At 48.0% G+C, this 17,934-nt stretch overlaps 1 protein-coding gene across 1 annotated transcript in view; it reads left to right on the top strand.

Moving 5' to 3' along the window:
• PTP4A1 (protein tyrosine phosphatase 4A1) overlaps positions 1-8,873 on the top strand; it is a 76,773-nt gene extending 67,900 nt beyond the window's left edge. The window contains exon 6 of the mRNA XM_029595672.1: positions 7,495-8,873. Within this exon, the coding sequence (XP_029451532.1) occupies positions 7,495-7,612 (118 nt within the window). The 3' untranslated portion in view covers positions 7,613-8,873. The remainder of the gene's footprint in view (positions 1-7,494) is intronic.
• Positions 8,874-17,934: the final 9,061 nt, after the last annotated feature.

Here is a 17,934-nt window from a genome sequence, read left to right as displayed (position 1 = left end):
TTGTTTTTTAGACTCTTCCCCCCCCCCCAAAAAGAATTTCAGCATGTATTACAACAAAATCAGTGGAAATACTTTTTTTTTTTCCACTTTTGTTCAATGTAAAACTGAAATTCCTGGGGGGGGGCGGAGAATACAAATTTGTGTCTTATGGCCTGACTACTGAGAAGCAGGTTCATCAGAGGTCATAACCTCCTTGTCATATGTCAGTGAAGCTCTTGTGTGCCTAAGTCAGGATGTGGAGGGCTTGAGTCATGGTGAGTGAAGATGTTTCCCCATTTAAGGCTCCTCTTGATCTAGCCTTTTTGTAGAATAGCTTGCAGAAGAGCTTGGCATTGAATTCACTTAAGCTTCAGGTGGTAGCAATTGCATGTTATAAGAGGCAGATGAAAGGAGCCGCCCCCTTAGTTCAAGATATTTTGGGCTTCCTGAGAAGTGAAGCACCTCAGTTTGCCATTCAGAATTATACCTCCCTAGGATCTTAACCTTTGGGTCTCCAGTGCTTTGTGTGATTAGAGTTTTTCTTACTGTTTAAACCAAAGGCTACCTTTCTAATAGCAACTTGTTCAGCAAGTTGCACTTTGGAACAGGCCCCCCTCTTGCAGGGAAGTGTTTGACTATCCCTCGTGAGGGGTATCTTGTACAGTTCTACCTTTGTCTAAGGTGATATCATTCTACATGAAGTCAAGGGACGTCCTTGCTAACCTAAAGAAGGCATGGTAGAAAACTTCTGGATGTGTAGAATTCTTCTGTAATATGAAGTGCTAGCAGGCCTACAAGTTAAAACACCACAAAGGCTCATCAGGTTGCAACTATGGCGCTGTGGCTTATCTGGAATGCTGACTCATTTACTGCATAGAACTCTCCTAAGTGGACTTTTTCTAAGACTTTCCACTGCCAGCCCTTTCCCACCTCCTCCCCTTTCTTTGTGCCCCTACCACTTTCCATTAGTACCTCTTACCCTCCCCCCCCCCCCAGGAATTTTTCTACGCACCTTGTAACCCCTGCTTTCGCACGCAATGCTAAAGATAAAGCTGTATAGTTTGTACAAAGTTACTTTTCTCTTTATACCTTTTTTCTACCCTACCTATCAGTTTTTTCATGTTATTATATATAACCATATGTTCCCTGTACGTACCAGGATCAGTCCGACTGCTGGGTTATGCCTCCCGTCCAGCAGATGGAGTCAGAGAGAAACTGAAAAGGCACCACCTATATTCCCTGGTGTGCCCCCCTGCGATCCTTCAGTATATTTCTGACTCCAGCAGATGAGAGAGCATAACCTGCGGTCCTGATCTACTGGGGGAAAAAAAACCCACAAAGTTTAAGAGGAGTGAAGTGATCCACTATTTCAGGTTTGATTTAAGTTATCTGGGAGGCAACTGTGACTAGAACTCGAGAAAAGCTGAAGTGAGGAGCCATAGCAGGCAAGGCAGGGCTCTACCCTGAAGCCTTTCCCCGGAGTACATTTTGCCCAGCCCAGTGAGAGGAGGGGGGAGTATTCATCGGTGGGCCGGTCACTTCCCCCCCCTCCGCCTCCAGAGAAGCCCATCCGTCAGAGTTGGCAGGAGTTTCTCCTTTCTGCAGGCTCCAAGCGTTTTCAACGTTTGTAAAATAAAAATAAAAATGCTGCATTGCTAGCTGCCATGGAAAGTGCTGTTGAATTGAAAAAAAGTGTTTTTACAGATTCCCTGCCTGCTGTACTCTCTGGGTCTCCGGAGGGGGTGGCCTGCCACCCGTCCCCGTTTCGCGCTCCTTTCTCTTCAGGGCAATGCCCAAGGGACTTGTTTGTGTCGCGTGCGGGGAGTCGGGGCTCCAGCTCTCGCGTGAAGGCCTCTGTTCTTGGTGCATTCCCGGGGATGAGGGGCCTTTGCGGAGAGCAGCCCCAACCGAGAAGTCACTCCCTTCACGGCTGATCTCCTCGGGTGGCCTCGCGAGGGTAGACATACAGGGAGAGTTCCCGAGTGCAGAGGTGGTGGCCATTTTGGATTGCACGGCGGCCATTTTAAATCTACCCAGTCTTGAAGCGGAGCTGTCAGAGGAGGAAGAGGATGATGATCCCCTCTCCCTGCCGGAGTTAAGTCCTCCCAGGGGCCGCGGCTCATCTGGGCATGCTAAGGGGATACTCGGAAGAGGCCACACCCCTTCTCGTCTCAATTTGTGCTTTTGCTGCACAAAGCTTACCTGGAGGCAGAAGCAGATTGGGAGCAGGGATCTTCGGCTCCCAATAAGTGGGGGAAAATTTCTATAAGTCCTGAGGGACTAGGTTTAGGAAATTCTGCTCCTTCCCCAGATCCTAAGCCCCCGCAGCATAATCTGGTGGATCCTGCCCCTCAAGATCCCCCTACTCCTGATTCAGAGGCAGACATGGGGAGCGCGGATCTCGTAGAGGGCGATGATCCGCTCGTCCTCAGATTGTTCCATAAGGAGGAGTTGGACCCCTTGATCTCGTATGTCCTTCAAGAACTGGGGATCCCAGTCCCACAGATTGATTCAAATTCTTTACCAGGTGACTTGGAGTTGACAGGGCTCCGCGCGCCGTCCCATGCGTTTCCTTATAACAAACTTTTCCAGATCGTGTCCCGGGAATGGGATGCTCCGGAGGCTACCTTGAGAGTTGGACGAGCTATGGATAAGCTGTATCCGCTTCCTCTTGAGGCTTTGGAATTGCTTAAGGTGCCTAAGGTGGATTCGGCGGTCACGGCCATCGCTAAACATACCACAATCCCAGTTACAGGTGGCACGGCCCTTAAGGATCCCCAAAATAGAAAATTGGAAGTGTTGCTGAAGCGAATCTTTGAAGTGTCAGCCCTAGGGGTGCGAGTGGCGGTTTGTAGTTGCATGGTACAAAGGGCTACCCTCCGCTGGGTGCAGCAAATGTTAACGTCTCAGGATTTGCCTCCAGGGGAAGCAGAGCAGGCGAACCGAATGGAATCTGCGGTGGCCTATGCGGCGGACGCCCTGTATGATCTTCTCTGTACTTCAGCCCGCTCCATGGCGTCAGTCTCCGCACGCTGACTCCTCTGGCTATGCCATTGGGCGGCGGACTCATCCTCCAAAGCGCAACTTGGTTCCTTCCCTTTTTGGGGTAAGTTGTTGTTTGGGGATGAGTTGGAGCAGCTTATTAAGTCCTTGGGAGAGCAAGGTCTTCAAATTGCCGGAAGACAGGCCGAAATCATTTCGTTCCTCGGGATCCTTTCGTGGTCGTTTTCGCGGACAGCGCCGGTATCGCTCCGGGAGAGGTTCCTCTTCATTTGCCCCGCGGCAACCGCCAGCACGATCTCAAGGACGTCTCCTTCCTTTCGTGGCCGGCGGCAATCACACACGGGGGCGAGCTATGCCTTCACCAATAAGACGCCACAATGAGGGGACGCCGGTCCATCCCTCCGTTCCGGAAGTGGGGGGGGGGGCGTTTATTTCACTTTCGGGAGGAATGGGCCAGAATAACCTCAGACCAGTGGGTCCTCGACATTATAAACCGCGGCTACGCCTTGGATTTTGCATGACCCCTGCACGATTTCTTCCTAGCCCTCCCCCTGCGGGTTGCAAGAAAAGCAAAAGGCTATTTCGCAAACGCTAGAGCAGTTACAGGCTCTGGGGGCTATAGTTCCCGTACCTGTGGCCGAGCAAGGCACGGGTCGCTACTCCATCTATTTCATCGTCCCAAAGAAGGAAGGAACCTTCCGTCCCATCCTCGATCTAAAACAGGTCAACAGAGCTCTAAGAATCCTACGCTTCCAAATGGAGACTCTGCATTCCGTCATTGTGGCCGTCCACAAAGGCAAATTTTTGGCTTCTTTGGATCTCACGGAGGCTTACCTGCACATCGGGATACAGGAATGTCATCAGAGGTTCCTAAGGTTCATGGTCCTGGGAGCCCATTATCAGTTTTGTGCTCTCCCCTTTGGTCTCGCAACAGCCCTGAGGGTCTTCACCAAAATAATGGTAGTCGTCGCCCCAAGTCTCTGAAGAGTGGTGCTCGTCCATTCTTACTTGGATGACTGGCTCATTCGGGCAAAATCAAGAAGGCTTTGCGAGGAGGCAGTACGCACAGTCATTTACCGTCTGAGCTCCCTAGGTTGGGTCGTCAACTACTCCAAGAGCCAGCTGATACCCTGCCAGACCCTAGAGTTTCTGGGGGCCTTGTTCAATACGGAGTGGGGCAAGGTTTCCCTACCGCAGGCGCGAATGGAGCGACTGGCGCACATTCGTCTACTAGCTCTGTCGCTGCCGGTGGTATGGGATTATTTACAGGTTCTTGGATATATGGCGTCCACCCTAGAGTTGGTGCCTTGGGCTTTTGCACATATGCGACCATTACAGAGAGCGCTATTATCTTGATGGGACCCCAAGTCTGAAGAATTCCGGGTGCCGTTACCACTTCTAGACCCGGCAAGGGCATGTCTGCAATGGTGGTTGCAGCCAACCCATTTGCTCCAAGGAGTCTATTTGGAGCCTCCAAAATGGATCATCGTCACAACGGACGCCAGCCTGTCGAGTTGGGGGGCGGTCTGCCAATCTCAGTCCGCACAGGGGCGTTGGATGGCTTCGCAGTCCAAGTGGTCCATCAACCGTCTGGAGACAAGGGCAGTCCGCTTGGCGCTGTGGTGGTTTCTCCCTCTGATCCGACATCAAGCAGTCCGAGTCCTGTCAGACAATGCAACGACGGTGGCCTATCTAAATCACCAAGGAGGAACCAGGAGTTACTTGGTTGCGTCCGAGGCGAGCAAGTTAATGGATTGGGCGGAAGCGCATATGTCTCGATTAGCGGCCTCACATTGCCGGCGTCGACAACATCCAGGCAGACTATCTCAGCCGGCAGCAGTTAGATCCGGGGGAGTGGGAACTGTCACAAGAGGCACTCAAACTCATCGTTCAAAGATGGGGTACGCCCCGCGTAGACCTCATGGCAACGCGCCTAAATGCAAAGGCAGCGCGTTTCTTCAGCCGCAGACGAGAGCACGGCTCAGAAGGCGTGGACGCATTGGTTCTTCCATGGCCCGAACATGTTCTCCTGTACGTATTCCCTCCATGGCCACTGATAGGCAAACTGTTGCGTCGGATAGAATCCCACGTGGGTCCAGTCGTTCTCGTGGTGCCGGAGTGGGCCAGGAGGCTGTGGTTTGCCGATCTGATCAATCTAGTGGTAGACGGTCCCTTGCATCTCGGTCACCTTCCTTGCTTATTGCAGCAGGGTCCAGTGTTTTTCGACCAGGCCGATCGCTTTTATCTAGCGGCTTGGCTTTTGAGAGGCGTCAATTGAGGAAGAAGGGATATTCTGATTCAGTCATTACTACTCTTCTTCAAGCTTGTAAGCAGTCTACTTCAGTTACCTACGTGCGGGTTTGGAAGGTGTTAGACTCTTGGTGTCGTGGTTCCTCCATGTCTCCAAGACAAGCTACGGTGTCACAGGTCCTCCAGTTCCTGCAGGAGGGCCTAAAGAAGGGCTTATCCTATAATTCCCTTAGAGTGCAGGTGGCGGCTTTAGGCTGTTTTTGCGGCAAAATTGACAGCATTTCCATAGCCATGCACCCCGATGTAGCCAGATTTTTGAAGGGGGTCAAGCATTTGCGTCCGGTGCGACCTATCTGTCCCGCTTGGAGTCTAAATTTAGTTCTTCATGGCCTTAGTACTTCTCCTTTTGAGCCGCTGAAGCGAGCTACACTCAAAGATCTCACTCTCAAGACAGTTTTCTTGGTGGCTATTTGTTCGGCGAGGCGCATTTCAGAACTCCAAGCGCTGTCATGCAGAGAGCCTTTCCTCCGCATTTCGGATTCGGGTGTTTCGCTTCGAACTGTCCCTTCCTTCTTGTCTTTTCATGTGAATCAGACGGTAGAACTCCCAGCCTTTTCGGTGAAAGACAGTGAGGCTTCGGACCTTAGGAGGCTGGATATTTGGGCGTTGTTGAGATACTTAGAGGTCACCAATCCTTTTCGATTGTCTGATCATCTTTTCGTTTTATGGAGTGGCCCTAAGAAGGGGTCCAAAGCTTCTAAGACTATAGCCCGCTGGCTGAAGGATGCTATTGCTTCAACTTACATTTGTAGGGGACGTGCCGTTCCGGAAGGTCTTAAGGCTCATTCTCTGCGTTCCCAGGCGGTGTCTTGGGCGGAGAGTGCCTTTGTTTCCCCTCAGGAAATTTGCCAGGCGGCGACTTGGAAATCCTTGCACACTTTTGCTAGACATTACCGTTTGGATGTACAGGATCCAACGGTACCTTCGTTTGGCAGCGGTGTGCTTCGAGCGGGACTGTCAAGGTCCCACCCCTTTTAGGGCAGCTTGGGTACTTCCCAGCAGTTTGGACTGATCTGGTACGTACAGGGAAAGGAAAATTAGGACTTACCTGATAATTTTCGTTCCTGTAGTACCAAGGATCAGTCCAGATGCCCGCCCATGTCAGTAACAGTCCCGACACTGTATTCTTGTATTTCAGAATTCCTGTATGGAATGCTTACACAACCTTCTTATCGTTTCGTTCAGCAGCATTTTCAGCCAGGGTTTTTTCCTCGTTTTTCCAAGAGTTCATGTTTCACTTGTTCTAGTCACAGGTTCTTGCCTAGGATTTCTTCTATCATTCTGCTTTGTTATCGATTATACTGAAGGATTGCAGGGGGGCGCACCAGGGAATATAGGTGGTGCCTTTTCAGTTTCTCTCTGACTCCATCTGCTGGACGGGAGGCATAACCTAGCAGTCTGGACTGATCCTTGGTACTACAGGAACGAAAATTATCAGGTAAGTCCTAATTTTCCTTTTTATTTTCTTATAAATAACCATATAATGTTTTTAACTATGTTACTCTGTTCATTGTACTTTCCTCCTTTTCAGTTCAATGTAAGCCGGCATGATGTGCTTTACAAATGTCGGCGAAGAAAAGCCTATAAATAAATAAATTACTGTTTGGACAATCTTTCAGAGTGACAGTAAATTCAGTTTGCATAACCTGTTCATCCAGTAGTCTGCTCTCTGTGGTGGACTCTTCTGGGTTACATATTTAATAAATGCTTTACTTCAACCCTCCACTTTAGATTCACTACGCGTCATGGCAAATTTAACCTGGTTTGATGTGGAAGGCAAGTTTGCTTACCATAAGTGTTCCTTAGACAGCATGAATTAGCCATACTAAATACTCACCTGCCTCCCTGGAGAGCAGACTACCTGGTTAAAACTAGCTGTAAAATTGACATGGGGCTCACGAGGCATTGCCTATGCAGGAATTCCTATACATACTCTGAGCAAAAGACCTATGAGGTTAGATGTCCATTTGGTGCTGCCAGATGTCATCACCACCAACATGTTATGGATAAGTGTGTGTGAAAAATACTATTTACAGTAAGCAAACTTGTTATGTTGATCATTTAATAGTATGGTCTATTTTTGTAGTTGTACTACATGCATGAGATTTTGACTCAACACCCTCCTATCCCACCACCATAATCTTAAAAACAACTTGCCATGGTCCTAATACCTTGTTCTTAACATTGTTTTTGTTCTTTCAGAAAGCGCCGTGGAGCCTTCAACAGCAAGCAACTGTTGTATTTGGAAAAATATCGTCCCAAAATGCGTTTGCGGTTTAAAGATTCCAATGGCCATCGAAACAACTGTTGCATTCAGTAAAGAGGCTACTGATACTGCTTTGGAAGCAGAGGAGATAAAACTAGAGTTGGGATGACTTCACTGCAAACTAAAACAAGTTTTAATAATGGAGCTTCCATAGTGTGAAAAGGATTTGTAGGTTACAATCTTGGCAGAAGTGCAACTGCTTTTGTGTCAACAAGGTTAATCTCCACTTAATTGGGCTTTAATGTTGTGTTTTATTTTTTATATATATACACTTGGTCTTTGCAATGTCCCCTCCTTGTTTATAATTTGTAGAAGTCTCCCTAAATCATGCAGTATTGAATTGCTTTTTCTCAGCTTCCCAATACAAATTCACAAGCAAATAAGTATAAAGGTGCCAAAATACCCAGCACAATATCTGCAACTTTATTTTACTGTATCATACAGTGTAGTTACTGTGAAGTCAACTAGATACTGTGTGGACCTTTTCAGTTTTCCTACAGTCACTTAACTGTGAAGGATTGGACCTGTATGATCACATGGCTGCTCACTGTATGTTTACATAGTCTCCCATAATCTCACTAGCAAATCAGGATTTGCACATTTCATTGGTTGAAATTTGCCACAAGTCTTGGTGATCTCTTGTTTTACTGTAACCTTCATTTTAAAGCTTTGCAGTTTAAAATGGTCACAACCCTTAGATGAAATCCACATTAAAACCTATCCTTTACTTGTACAGAAGCACACAAGTCTCATGTTTCCAGACAAAGCCTTACAGTTACATTAATGTTTGCACTCATGGTGCAACAGGGAGAGCATGAAGAGGATGGGAGGGGCTGTTTAATATTTCTAGTAAAATGTTGCCTTTGTCTTGTGCAGGAAGTATAGAATATGCCCTTTACTTTAGGAAATATTTTTTTAAAATGTAGATGCTTTGTAGTAGCTAAATTTACCATTACATTTCTGAACTTATTTCTTTTACTGTACCTATTGAAAGTTGTTTACCAACTATTGCTTTGTAAGTGTTTCTTTTCCTTCGAGTTTCTGCTATAAAAGTAAGCAGACCTCAAATGTCTGTAATATTTTGTATGCCTTTTGAGCTGCGTAACTTAATATTTGGATACTTGATGATTTGTTTTATTATGTAATTGATAAAATGGTGGTGTATTAATGTTAGTTCAACCATATATTTATACTGTCTTGGCAATGTGTGGTGTTAGTTCTGTGGGAGAAAATTTGCCAGTGTTCACCAGCTTGTAAAATCTAGTGCGAGAGCTTAAACATCTAAATAAATTCTGAAAGTGCATTTATCACAGGACCTGAGTCTGCTTTATGGTTGATTTTGTTGCTGTTAAATATCTTAACTACAGGGTTTTGAGATCATGGAACAATAGTATGTAAAAATATTAAGTAAACTTTATCTGAAGTAAAGTACTAGTCTCATTTTTCTATTTTATTTTTTATATGGTATAAGAACATAAGGTCCATCAAGCCCAGAATCCTGTTTATCCCAGGACAAGCAGGGTGCTAGTCCTCACATATGGGTGATGTCACTGAAGGAGCCCTATCGCGGGAAAAACTTCTGTCAAAGTTTCTAGAAACTTTTGACTGGCAGCCTGAGGCTACTGAGCATGCCATGATATTCTCTGACACAGGGGTCTCATTCCAGTCTTTGTTTTTCCACGGTGCCATCAGCATCACGGTGACAGGAGCCCTGTGAGTTTTTCTCACAATTTTGACTAAAGTCTGTTCACTTTCTCATATTTTCCCCATATCGGGTGTCACTGGACGGTGACAAAACTAATAGCGATTTCACGTTTTTCATTGATTCTTTTTTCAAAAAATTTTTTCATCAACAGCTGTAGATACAAACATGGCCTCAGGCTTCAAAAAATGCCCAGTTTGTAACGGACCATGTCAGTAACAGATCCACATCTTGAATGTGTGATCTGTTTAGGTGAAAAGCATATTTCATCATGCCAAGAGATGACCCCGGAAGCTCCGGCAGGAAAAGATGACTCATCTCTTCTATCTCAAGCTCGTTCCCTCACCATCTACTTCGAAGTCATCGCCTACAGGAGTCACAAAGAAACTCCTGCTTAAAAAAACACCTCGAAGGATCCGGAGACACTTCATCGCCAGCCCTGTCGACATCATCGACCAGGTCAGTCTCTGAACCGAGGCCTAAGCATAAACATCGGCATGGTCTATCCTTCCCCCCCCCCCCCCTCCCCGAGAACCGAATGCAAAGCGGCATAAAGCCACCATTTCCTAGCATGTAGCAGATTGACTCATTACAAATGGGTATAGTGTGCTCGTGCTAGCAGTTGGAGACTGATCTGACGTCAGCACGTACTACATATACCCCTGCAGGAAGTGCAGCAGCTCAGTAATTTCCGTCTCCAAAGCAGTTTGGAGCTACCTCACGCTCGCTGAGTGTTTTTCTAAATTCTAATGACTAAATTCATAGAAGAATCCTACCTGAAGACTAGCCCTGCACTCCTGCGGTGATACCCTCGGGTCCCTTCCCGAGGTGATTTCCGTGGTCCCTGGGAGGTACGATCCTCGGTCCGGTGGCCGAAACGCAGCAGGGACCTAGCCCCCGAGTGAGAAGGGCTAGGGCGCGGCATAGAGGCAGCTTCGGTCCCGATCCGTTCGTGGTGAGGACTTGGCCCCGGAGCAAGACGAGTTCGGGTGTGGCCTAGAGGCAGTGGGTGCACTTCCTCGAGCGCGGTGGTGAGGGTAATCACCCTCTCCCCCCGCAGCCGGAGACTGCCCGGGTTGTAGCCGGGAAGCGCCGAAGATCAGGTAAGGCGTATATCTTAATTTTGTTGGTCTCCAAGGAGCGAGGATTAGCGGGGTCTGCCTACATGGCAGTCCGCCAAAGGAGGTCACCATTTTTGCCTGCCTGCTCGCCGTCGCCATCTGCCCTGGTCGCTGCCTCGTTCTAGCGCTCAGACCAGACTAAGCGCACAGGCACGTATGTTAGGCGCCCGAAAATAATTGGGCGTGCATTGATCTGCGCACAGCTTTCGCGCATATCACAAGGCGCATAATTTTGGCTGGGAGCGCACCGGCGCATAGAGATAACAGGCGCGATGGAACGTATGAGAGCCCATGCATGCGTCCACAGAACCGGCACCTCCAGAATCAGGCATAAGAGCTCTAGGCCTCTGCTCAGCATGCCACCTCAGAGCCACACAGGGTGAGGAAGCAGACTCCCTATGTGCCCAATGGGAGGAGGCCCTGGGAGTTCCAGGGTGGGTCCCAGCCCAGCTTAATTGCCAGTTCCTCAGGGAACACCCTGGACCTAGCAGGCCGAGGTGAGCAGCCGGGGAACCCTAGGGACCTGGTGCCCCTGAGGCTAGAACCTGCTTTGCTCTCCTAGGTGGAATTATTCAAGGGGGCATCTGCCTTTGTCAAGATGCAGTCTGATCCCCGAATGGACCCATACATACTGGATGACCCTGCCCCTGGACCCTCAAGACCTAGGCACGGCCACCTGCCACCCGGAAGCCCCACTTATGGGAATTCAGATTGCTCTGAGGAAGAAGGCGAGCTCCCCGAGGACGGAGAACTTCCCTCGGGGATAGAGCCGTATCGAACCATGAGACACTTCTTTCTTAAGGAGGATCTCCCAGACCTGGTCTCTCAATGCCTGTCGGAGCTGGCTATCCCAGGCCAAAGCACCCCAGGGGAACCTAGAGTGAACCCCCTGCTAGAGGGCCTTCGTCAAATGGCTCACCATTTTCCCCTCCTACAAGCAGCACAGCAGCTAATTGAGCTGGAGTGGAATGCGCCGGAGGCCTCATTCAAAGGGGGTCGGGCCTTGTCAAGCATGTATCCCCTGGACCCGGCAACCAAGGAGCCGCTGGCGTGTCCCAAGGTGGACGCCATAGTTAGCGCAATTGTGAAGCGCACCACCATTCCAGTGGAGGGAAGGGCGGCCCTCAAGGATGCACATGACCGGCGCCTGGATGCCATTCTGAAACAAGCCTTTGAGGTGGCAGCCATGTCCATATGAATCGCGACCTGCTGCACCGTGGTGACACGTCCCTGTTTATCACAAGCCAGGAACAATTCCCCGGGAGAAAAAATGGAATCAGCTCTATCGTTCCTCACTGACGCTGCCTCCGACCTAGTCCGTACGGCAGCCAAGGGAGTGGCAGCCAGGAGACAGCTCTGGCTACGAACTTGGTCAGCCGACTCCTCTTCCTCTAAGACGTGCCTTACAAGGATGCCCTTTAAGGGATCCCTCCTGTTCGGCAGTGACCTCGAGAAACTGGCTAATAAATGGGGAGCATCTCCATTACTCCGTCTACCAGAAGACAAGTCAAGGAGGAACCAGCGCCCTTTTCCTAGGCCAGCCAGAAGTAGAAGCTCTCAACGCTTCAACCCTTACAGGGCTCGCTACCAAGCACCTCGTTCTCAGACCAGGAACCAGTCCTTTCGGACCTGGCACAAGAAGAGGGGAAACTGGTTCGGGTCCCGGCCGTACCCCACAATGAGAATCAGCCGACCCATCTGGGACAGGCTCACCCTATTCTTCCACAGATGGGTCGAGATTGCCACACACCCAGCCGTTTCACGTTTCCTGAAAGGAGTCAAACACATTTGCCTGCCACTAAAGTGGCCAGTGCCCCTGTGGAACCTCAACCTAGTTTTGGACTTCCTAGCAGGACCTGCCTTCTGACCCCTCCGAGGCCTGTCCAGCTGTTTGTTAACCTTGAAAATGGTGTTCTTGCTGGCTGTATGCTCAGCACGTCGCATCTCAGAGCTACAGGCGCTGTCCTCCCACGATCCGTTTCTCAGAATCACCCCAGGGGTATCCATCTTCGTACTGTTCCTTCCTTCTTACCCAAGGTAGTCTCTCACTTCCACCTCAACCACACCATATCCTTGCCAACCATGGAAGGTTTGCAGAAGAAGGGAGAATACTGCGTCATCTCGACATTGGCAGGCTGCTGTCCAGATACCTGGGCATGTCGGAAGCAGTACGAAAGACGGACCACCTGTTCCTCCTTCACAGTGGGAAGAGGCAAGGAGAAGCGGCCTCACGGGCGACTATTGCTCGCTAGATCTAAGTAGTAGCAGGAAAACCACCACCTCTATGAGTCAAGGCTCATTCTACAAGAGCACAAGCGGCCTCCTGGGCAGAAACTAGGATGCTGTTGCCTGCGGGGATATGCAGGGTGGCAACGTAGTCCTCCCTCCATACCTTCTCGAGATTTCTACAGTCTGGACGTCCGGGCCAGGGAGGACACAGCATTTACAAAGGCAATCCTAAATGGACCTCGGGCAGCCTCACACCCAGTCCGGGAGTAGCTTTTGTACATCCCATTTGTAATGAGTCCATCTGCTACACGCTAGGAAATGGAGAGATTACTTACCTGATAATCTCGTTTTCCTTAGTGTAGGCAGATGGACTCAGCATCCTGCCTGGCTGCCTATATACATGAGGTTTCACAGATTCAAGGTAAGCCATGTTTTCTTACATAAGGCATCCACCCTGCCGGGTGTTGACACCTTCCGGTTGAGAACACTGGTGATCTCTAGCTACTGTCAATCGGTCAGGTTAATCATGTTCGGTTAATCAATCAGTCAGTCACACATATATCCATAAAGCTTTGGCAAGGAAGATTACTGAGCTGCTGCACTTCCTGCAGGGGTATATCAGGTAAGTAATCTCTCCATTGTTCTGCTACCCTCCGTGTCTATGGTGGTGTCGACACCCACATTGACATCACAAATGCCACAGACTACTCAGCACTTGGCCATCCTTATCAAGCAAATGGTGATGGAGGCTTGCAGGCGCAAGTTCCGGCCCTCATGCTGATATAGGTGATTGAGTCTATGCCAGAAACCCTAATGCCAGTGCCATCTTAGACTATGTCATCGGTGCCATTACCATCCATATCGGTGCCTCTCTCGAGGTCAGAACTGCCATTGATGCCAAGTTCTTCGCAACCACAGACATCTTTGATTATTACTCCAATATCGATGTTTTCATTTCTCTCTACTTCGACATCAACCGTTCCATCGATTCCACAACCGATATCCGTGTACACTATGGCACCCACCATACCTCCGGCTAAGAAAGCAACGGTATCAAGACCGAAGTCATCGACTAACTTAAAGCCTTCGATGACTCAATGTCTACCAACAGTTTCTGACCTTCCAAGGTCTGAAGAATCAGCACTGCATGGTATCCTTACCCAGAGATATGATGAATTACTAGCCTCCTTGTCATCTAACCCAGTAGAAGAGCAGGTACGAGGACATTTCAGCTGCTGCCCCTTTACCAGGACCCTCTGGTGTACCTCCTCTCCATAGGACTATACCTCATCAGCCTACAGATTATGATACTTTGTCTGACACTGATTCAGATGCCTCATCAGAGGCATTTATGTCTGATCTGTCACCACCTCATGCCAGGAAACAGTCACCTCCAGAGGACTTTTCTTTCCCAACTTTTGTGCAGGAAATGGCCGATTCCATCCCTTGCAAGCTGAACAGGACACCAGGTGACAACCTTTGGAAGGACTCCAATTTGTAGACCCCCCTGAACACAGTTGCAATTCCCCTTCATGAAGTCCTCTTGCAACTACAGCAACGTCTCTGGGAGCATCCCTGCATGGTTCCTGTGGTGAATAAAAGGGTAGATACAACTTATCTTGTACAATCTCCACCAGGATACAAAAAAACTCCCCCACCAGTCAGTGGTTGTGGGATCGGTGCAGAAGAAATCTAGAAGAACAAGGGGCCTTTTATCAATACCTCCCGGAAAAGACAACAGATTCCGGGATCAAATGGGCTGCAAGGTATTGCAAGGGGCAATGCTGAACACTAGAATTTCAGTATACCACCTATACATGACCCAGTACCAGAGGAACCTCTGGAAACAGAGAAGTTTGTGCTGTCACTGCCCACATAATCCCAGGAAGCTGCACAAACTATCAACAGGGGGTTAGAGGCCGGTAAGCATAAGGTTTGAGCCGCCTATGATGGTTATGAGACTGCTTCACGAGTGGCTGCATCAGTGCCAGAAGGTGGGCCTGGCTCATGGCCTCTGATCTACGACCAGAGGTGCAGGATAAACTGGTCGATCTTCCTTGCCTTGGAGATAATTTATTTGGCTCCAAGGTACAGGATGCAGTTTCACAATTAAGAGAACACATGGAAACTTTGTGACAGTTATCCTTCCTTCCACATGACTCTTCCATGCATACTGGCTGTAGGCCCCCACGAAGAGAGACCAGATGGCCTTTCTACAGACAATGCAGATATTATCCCCCTGCATGTAGACTGACCTCCCAGGTCCCAGCAAAGACCACAACAGCAACAACAAAGAACTAGGCCCCAACCAGCTCCTCAAACTGGACCTGCTACTGGATTTTGAAAATACAGCCAGAGTACAAAGCCTTCACTCAAATCCTCAGTCAACACTACCAGTAGGAGGCAGACTGTCCAACTTTTACAACAATTGGACATCAATAACATTGGACCAATGGGTCCTATCAATAATACACAGGATATCAACTCAATTTCACTGCAATTCCCCACGATTTTCCACAGAGTCACTGTTATCTCAGTGAAAATCACATGCTTCAACTACAAATAGAATTATCCACCCTTTTGAGAGCCAGGGTGGTCTAACTGGTACCCAGGTCTCAGAAAGGAAGAGGATTCTATTTGTTATTTCCTCATGCCAAAGAAAACCGGAGGCCTACGTCCCATCCTAGACATCAGAAAGCTCAACAAATTTCTGAAAAAAGAAAAGTTCAGGATGGTTTCTCTAGGCACCATGCTTCCACTTCTTCAAACGGGAGACTGGCTTTGTTCTCTGGACCTTCAAGATGCTTATGCTCACATTCCAATATACCCTCCTCACCACAAGTATCTGCGCTTCATGGTAGGTCATCAGCATTACCAGTACACAGTACTGCCATTCGGACTTGCCTCTGCTCCCAGAGTATTCACAAAATGCTTAGTAGTAATAGCAGCACACTTATGCAAACAAAATGTGTATGTTTTCCCATATCTAGACTGGCTCAGCAGAAGTCACTCAAGAAGGAGCTCTCATCTCTCTCAATCAAACAATTTCCCTACTGCACTCCATGGGTTTTCTCATCAATTATCAAAAATCCCATCTTATTCCATCTCACCTACTTCAATTCATAGGTGCAGATTTGAACACTCCTAGCAAGAGCCTTTCTCCCCGAGGACTGAGCAGAAATATTATCCCTCTTAGCAAACTCGATTCGCTTGAAGAAACAAGCAACAGCTCATCAGTTTCTAACCTTATTAGGCCACATGGCCTCCACAGTTCATGTCACTCCTATGGCAAGGCTCGCCATGAGAGTCACCCAATGGACATTACGATCACAATGGCTCCAAGCCATTCAACCACTACATTCTCCAATTCAAGTAACCCACCAGCTCCTCTCCTGTCTACTTTTGGTGGGCAAACAAGGACAATCTGTGCCAAGGCCTACCCTTCCAACAACCAGTTCCACCAATAACATTAACTACCGATACATCCACCTTAGGTTGGGGAGCTCACATAGACACTCTCCAAACTCAAGGGACTTGGACAAAACTCGAAGCAACATTTCAAATCAATTTCCTGGAGCTTCGAGCTATACGTTATGTGCTGTATGCGTTCAAGGACTGCCTTTCACATAAGACTGTTCTCATCCAAATGGACAACACAGTAGCCATGTGGTACATCAACATACGGGTTTGTATCTCCTTTGTCAAGAAGCTGCACAGATTTAGGGCTGGACCCTGAACCATTCAATGTTTCTTCGGGCCACTTATCTGGCAGGAATCCACAATGTAGTGGTGGATCGACTCAGTCGTCAGTTCCAACCGCACGAATGGTCCCTGGATCCTTCAGTAGTGACCAGGATATTTCAATGTTGGGGACAACCAACAATAGACCTCTTTGTGTCACATCTGAATCACAAAGTGGACAATTTCTGTTCTCTACACAAACAGATCACCTAACCAACGATGCCTTTGCTCGCCCCTGGAGCTCAGGCCTACTATACGTGTATCCTCCGATACCGCTCATAACCAAAATTCTAGTGAAGCTACAACAGGACAAGGGGACCATGATTCTCATAGCCCCATATTGGCCTTGACAAGTATGGTTTCCCACACTTCTCGACCTCTGTCAGGGATCCCATTCGCCTGGGAATAACTCCCACTCTCATAACTCAGGATCAGGGTCGGTTGCACCATCCCAACCTTCAATCCCTATCCCTGACAGCATGGATGTTGAAAGCTTGATCTTTCAACCAATGTATCCCGAGTGCTTATAGCTTCACGTAAACCTTCCACACGAAAGAATTATTCTTCCAAATGGAAAAGATTTACTTTGTGGTGCAAGCAAAACAATATTGATCCTTTCACTTGCCCCACTACTTCTCTACTAGACTATTTATACCATCTTTCAGACTCTGGTCTCCAGACTTCATCTGTAAGAGTACATTTAAGTGTAATCTCTGCTTATCATAACAAAATAGGAGATGCACCAGTCTTCACACAACCTCTTATCAGTAGGTTTATGAGAGGTTTAAATCAACTTAAACCACCACTTCGGCTACCAGTCACAGAATGGGACCTGAATTTGGTATTAACAAGACTCATGTGACCTTAAATTTCTCACATCTAAGACTATCTTCCTCATAGCCATTACATCAGCTAGAAGGGTTAGTGGGTTACAAGCACTTGTAACATACGCACCCTACACAAACTTCCTACATTGATAGGGTGGTTCTCTGTACATATCCAAAATTCCTTCCCAAGGTAGTTATGGAATTCCACTTGAACCAATCCATAGTTTTACCTACATTCTTCCCAAGGCCACATTCTCACCAAGGAGAACAGGCTTTACATACCTTGGACTGTAAACTTGCTCTATCTTTTTATTTAAGCTGCACTGCAGTCCACAAGAAGTCCAATCAACTTTTTGTTTCTTATGATCCAAACAAACCAGGTAAAGCGGTGGGTAAACATAATCTATCCAACTGGTTAGCAGATTGCATAAGTTTTGCTATGAAAAAGCAGGCCTTCCTCTCCAAGGGCAAGTAAAAGCACACTCAGTAAGAGCAATGTCAACTTTAGTAGCACACTGTCGTTCAGTGCCAATCACTGACACCTGTAAAGCAGCAATATGGAGTTCTCTTCACACCTTTGCAGCTCATTACTGTTTGGACAAACAAGGACGACAAGATTCAGCTTATGGACAATCTGTCTTAAAGAACTTGTTTCCAGTTTAAACCCAAATCCTTCTACAACCAATCTGCCGTGATCTTCGGTGTACTCATTTCAACAACAATACTTCACTGTTTCCTCACTACAAAATGACTCAG

Source organism: Rhinatrema bivittatum, chromosome 3 (genome assembly GCF_901001135.1).
Source record: "Rhinatrema bivittatum chromosome 3, aRhiBiv1.1, whole genome shotgun sequence".
Classification (NCBI taxonomy): Eukaryota; Metazoa; Chordata; class Amphibia; order Gymnophiona; family Rhinatrematidae; genus Rhinatrema; species Rhinatrema bivittatum.
Note: the sequence above shows the minus strand (reverse complement) of the source record. Positions and strands in the feature narration are given on the sequence as shown.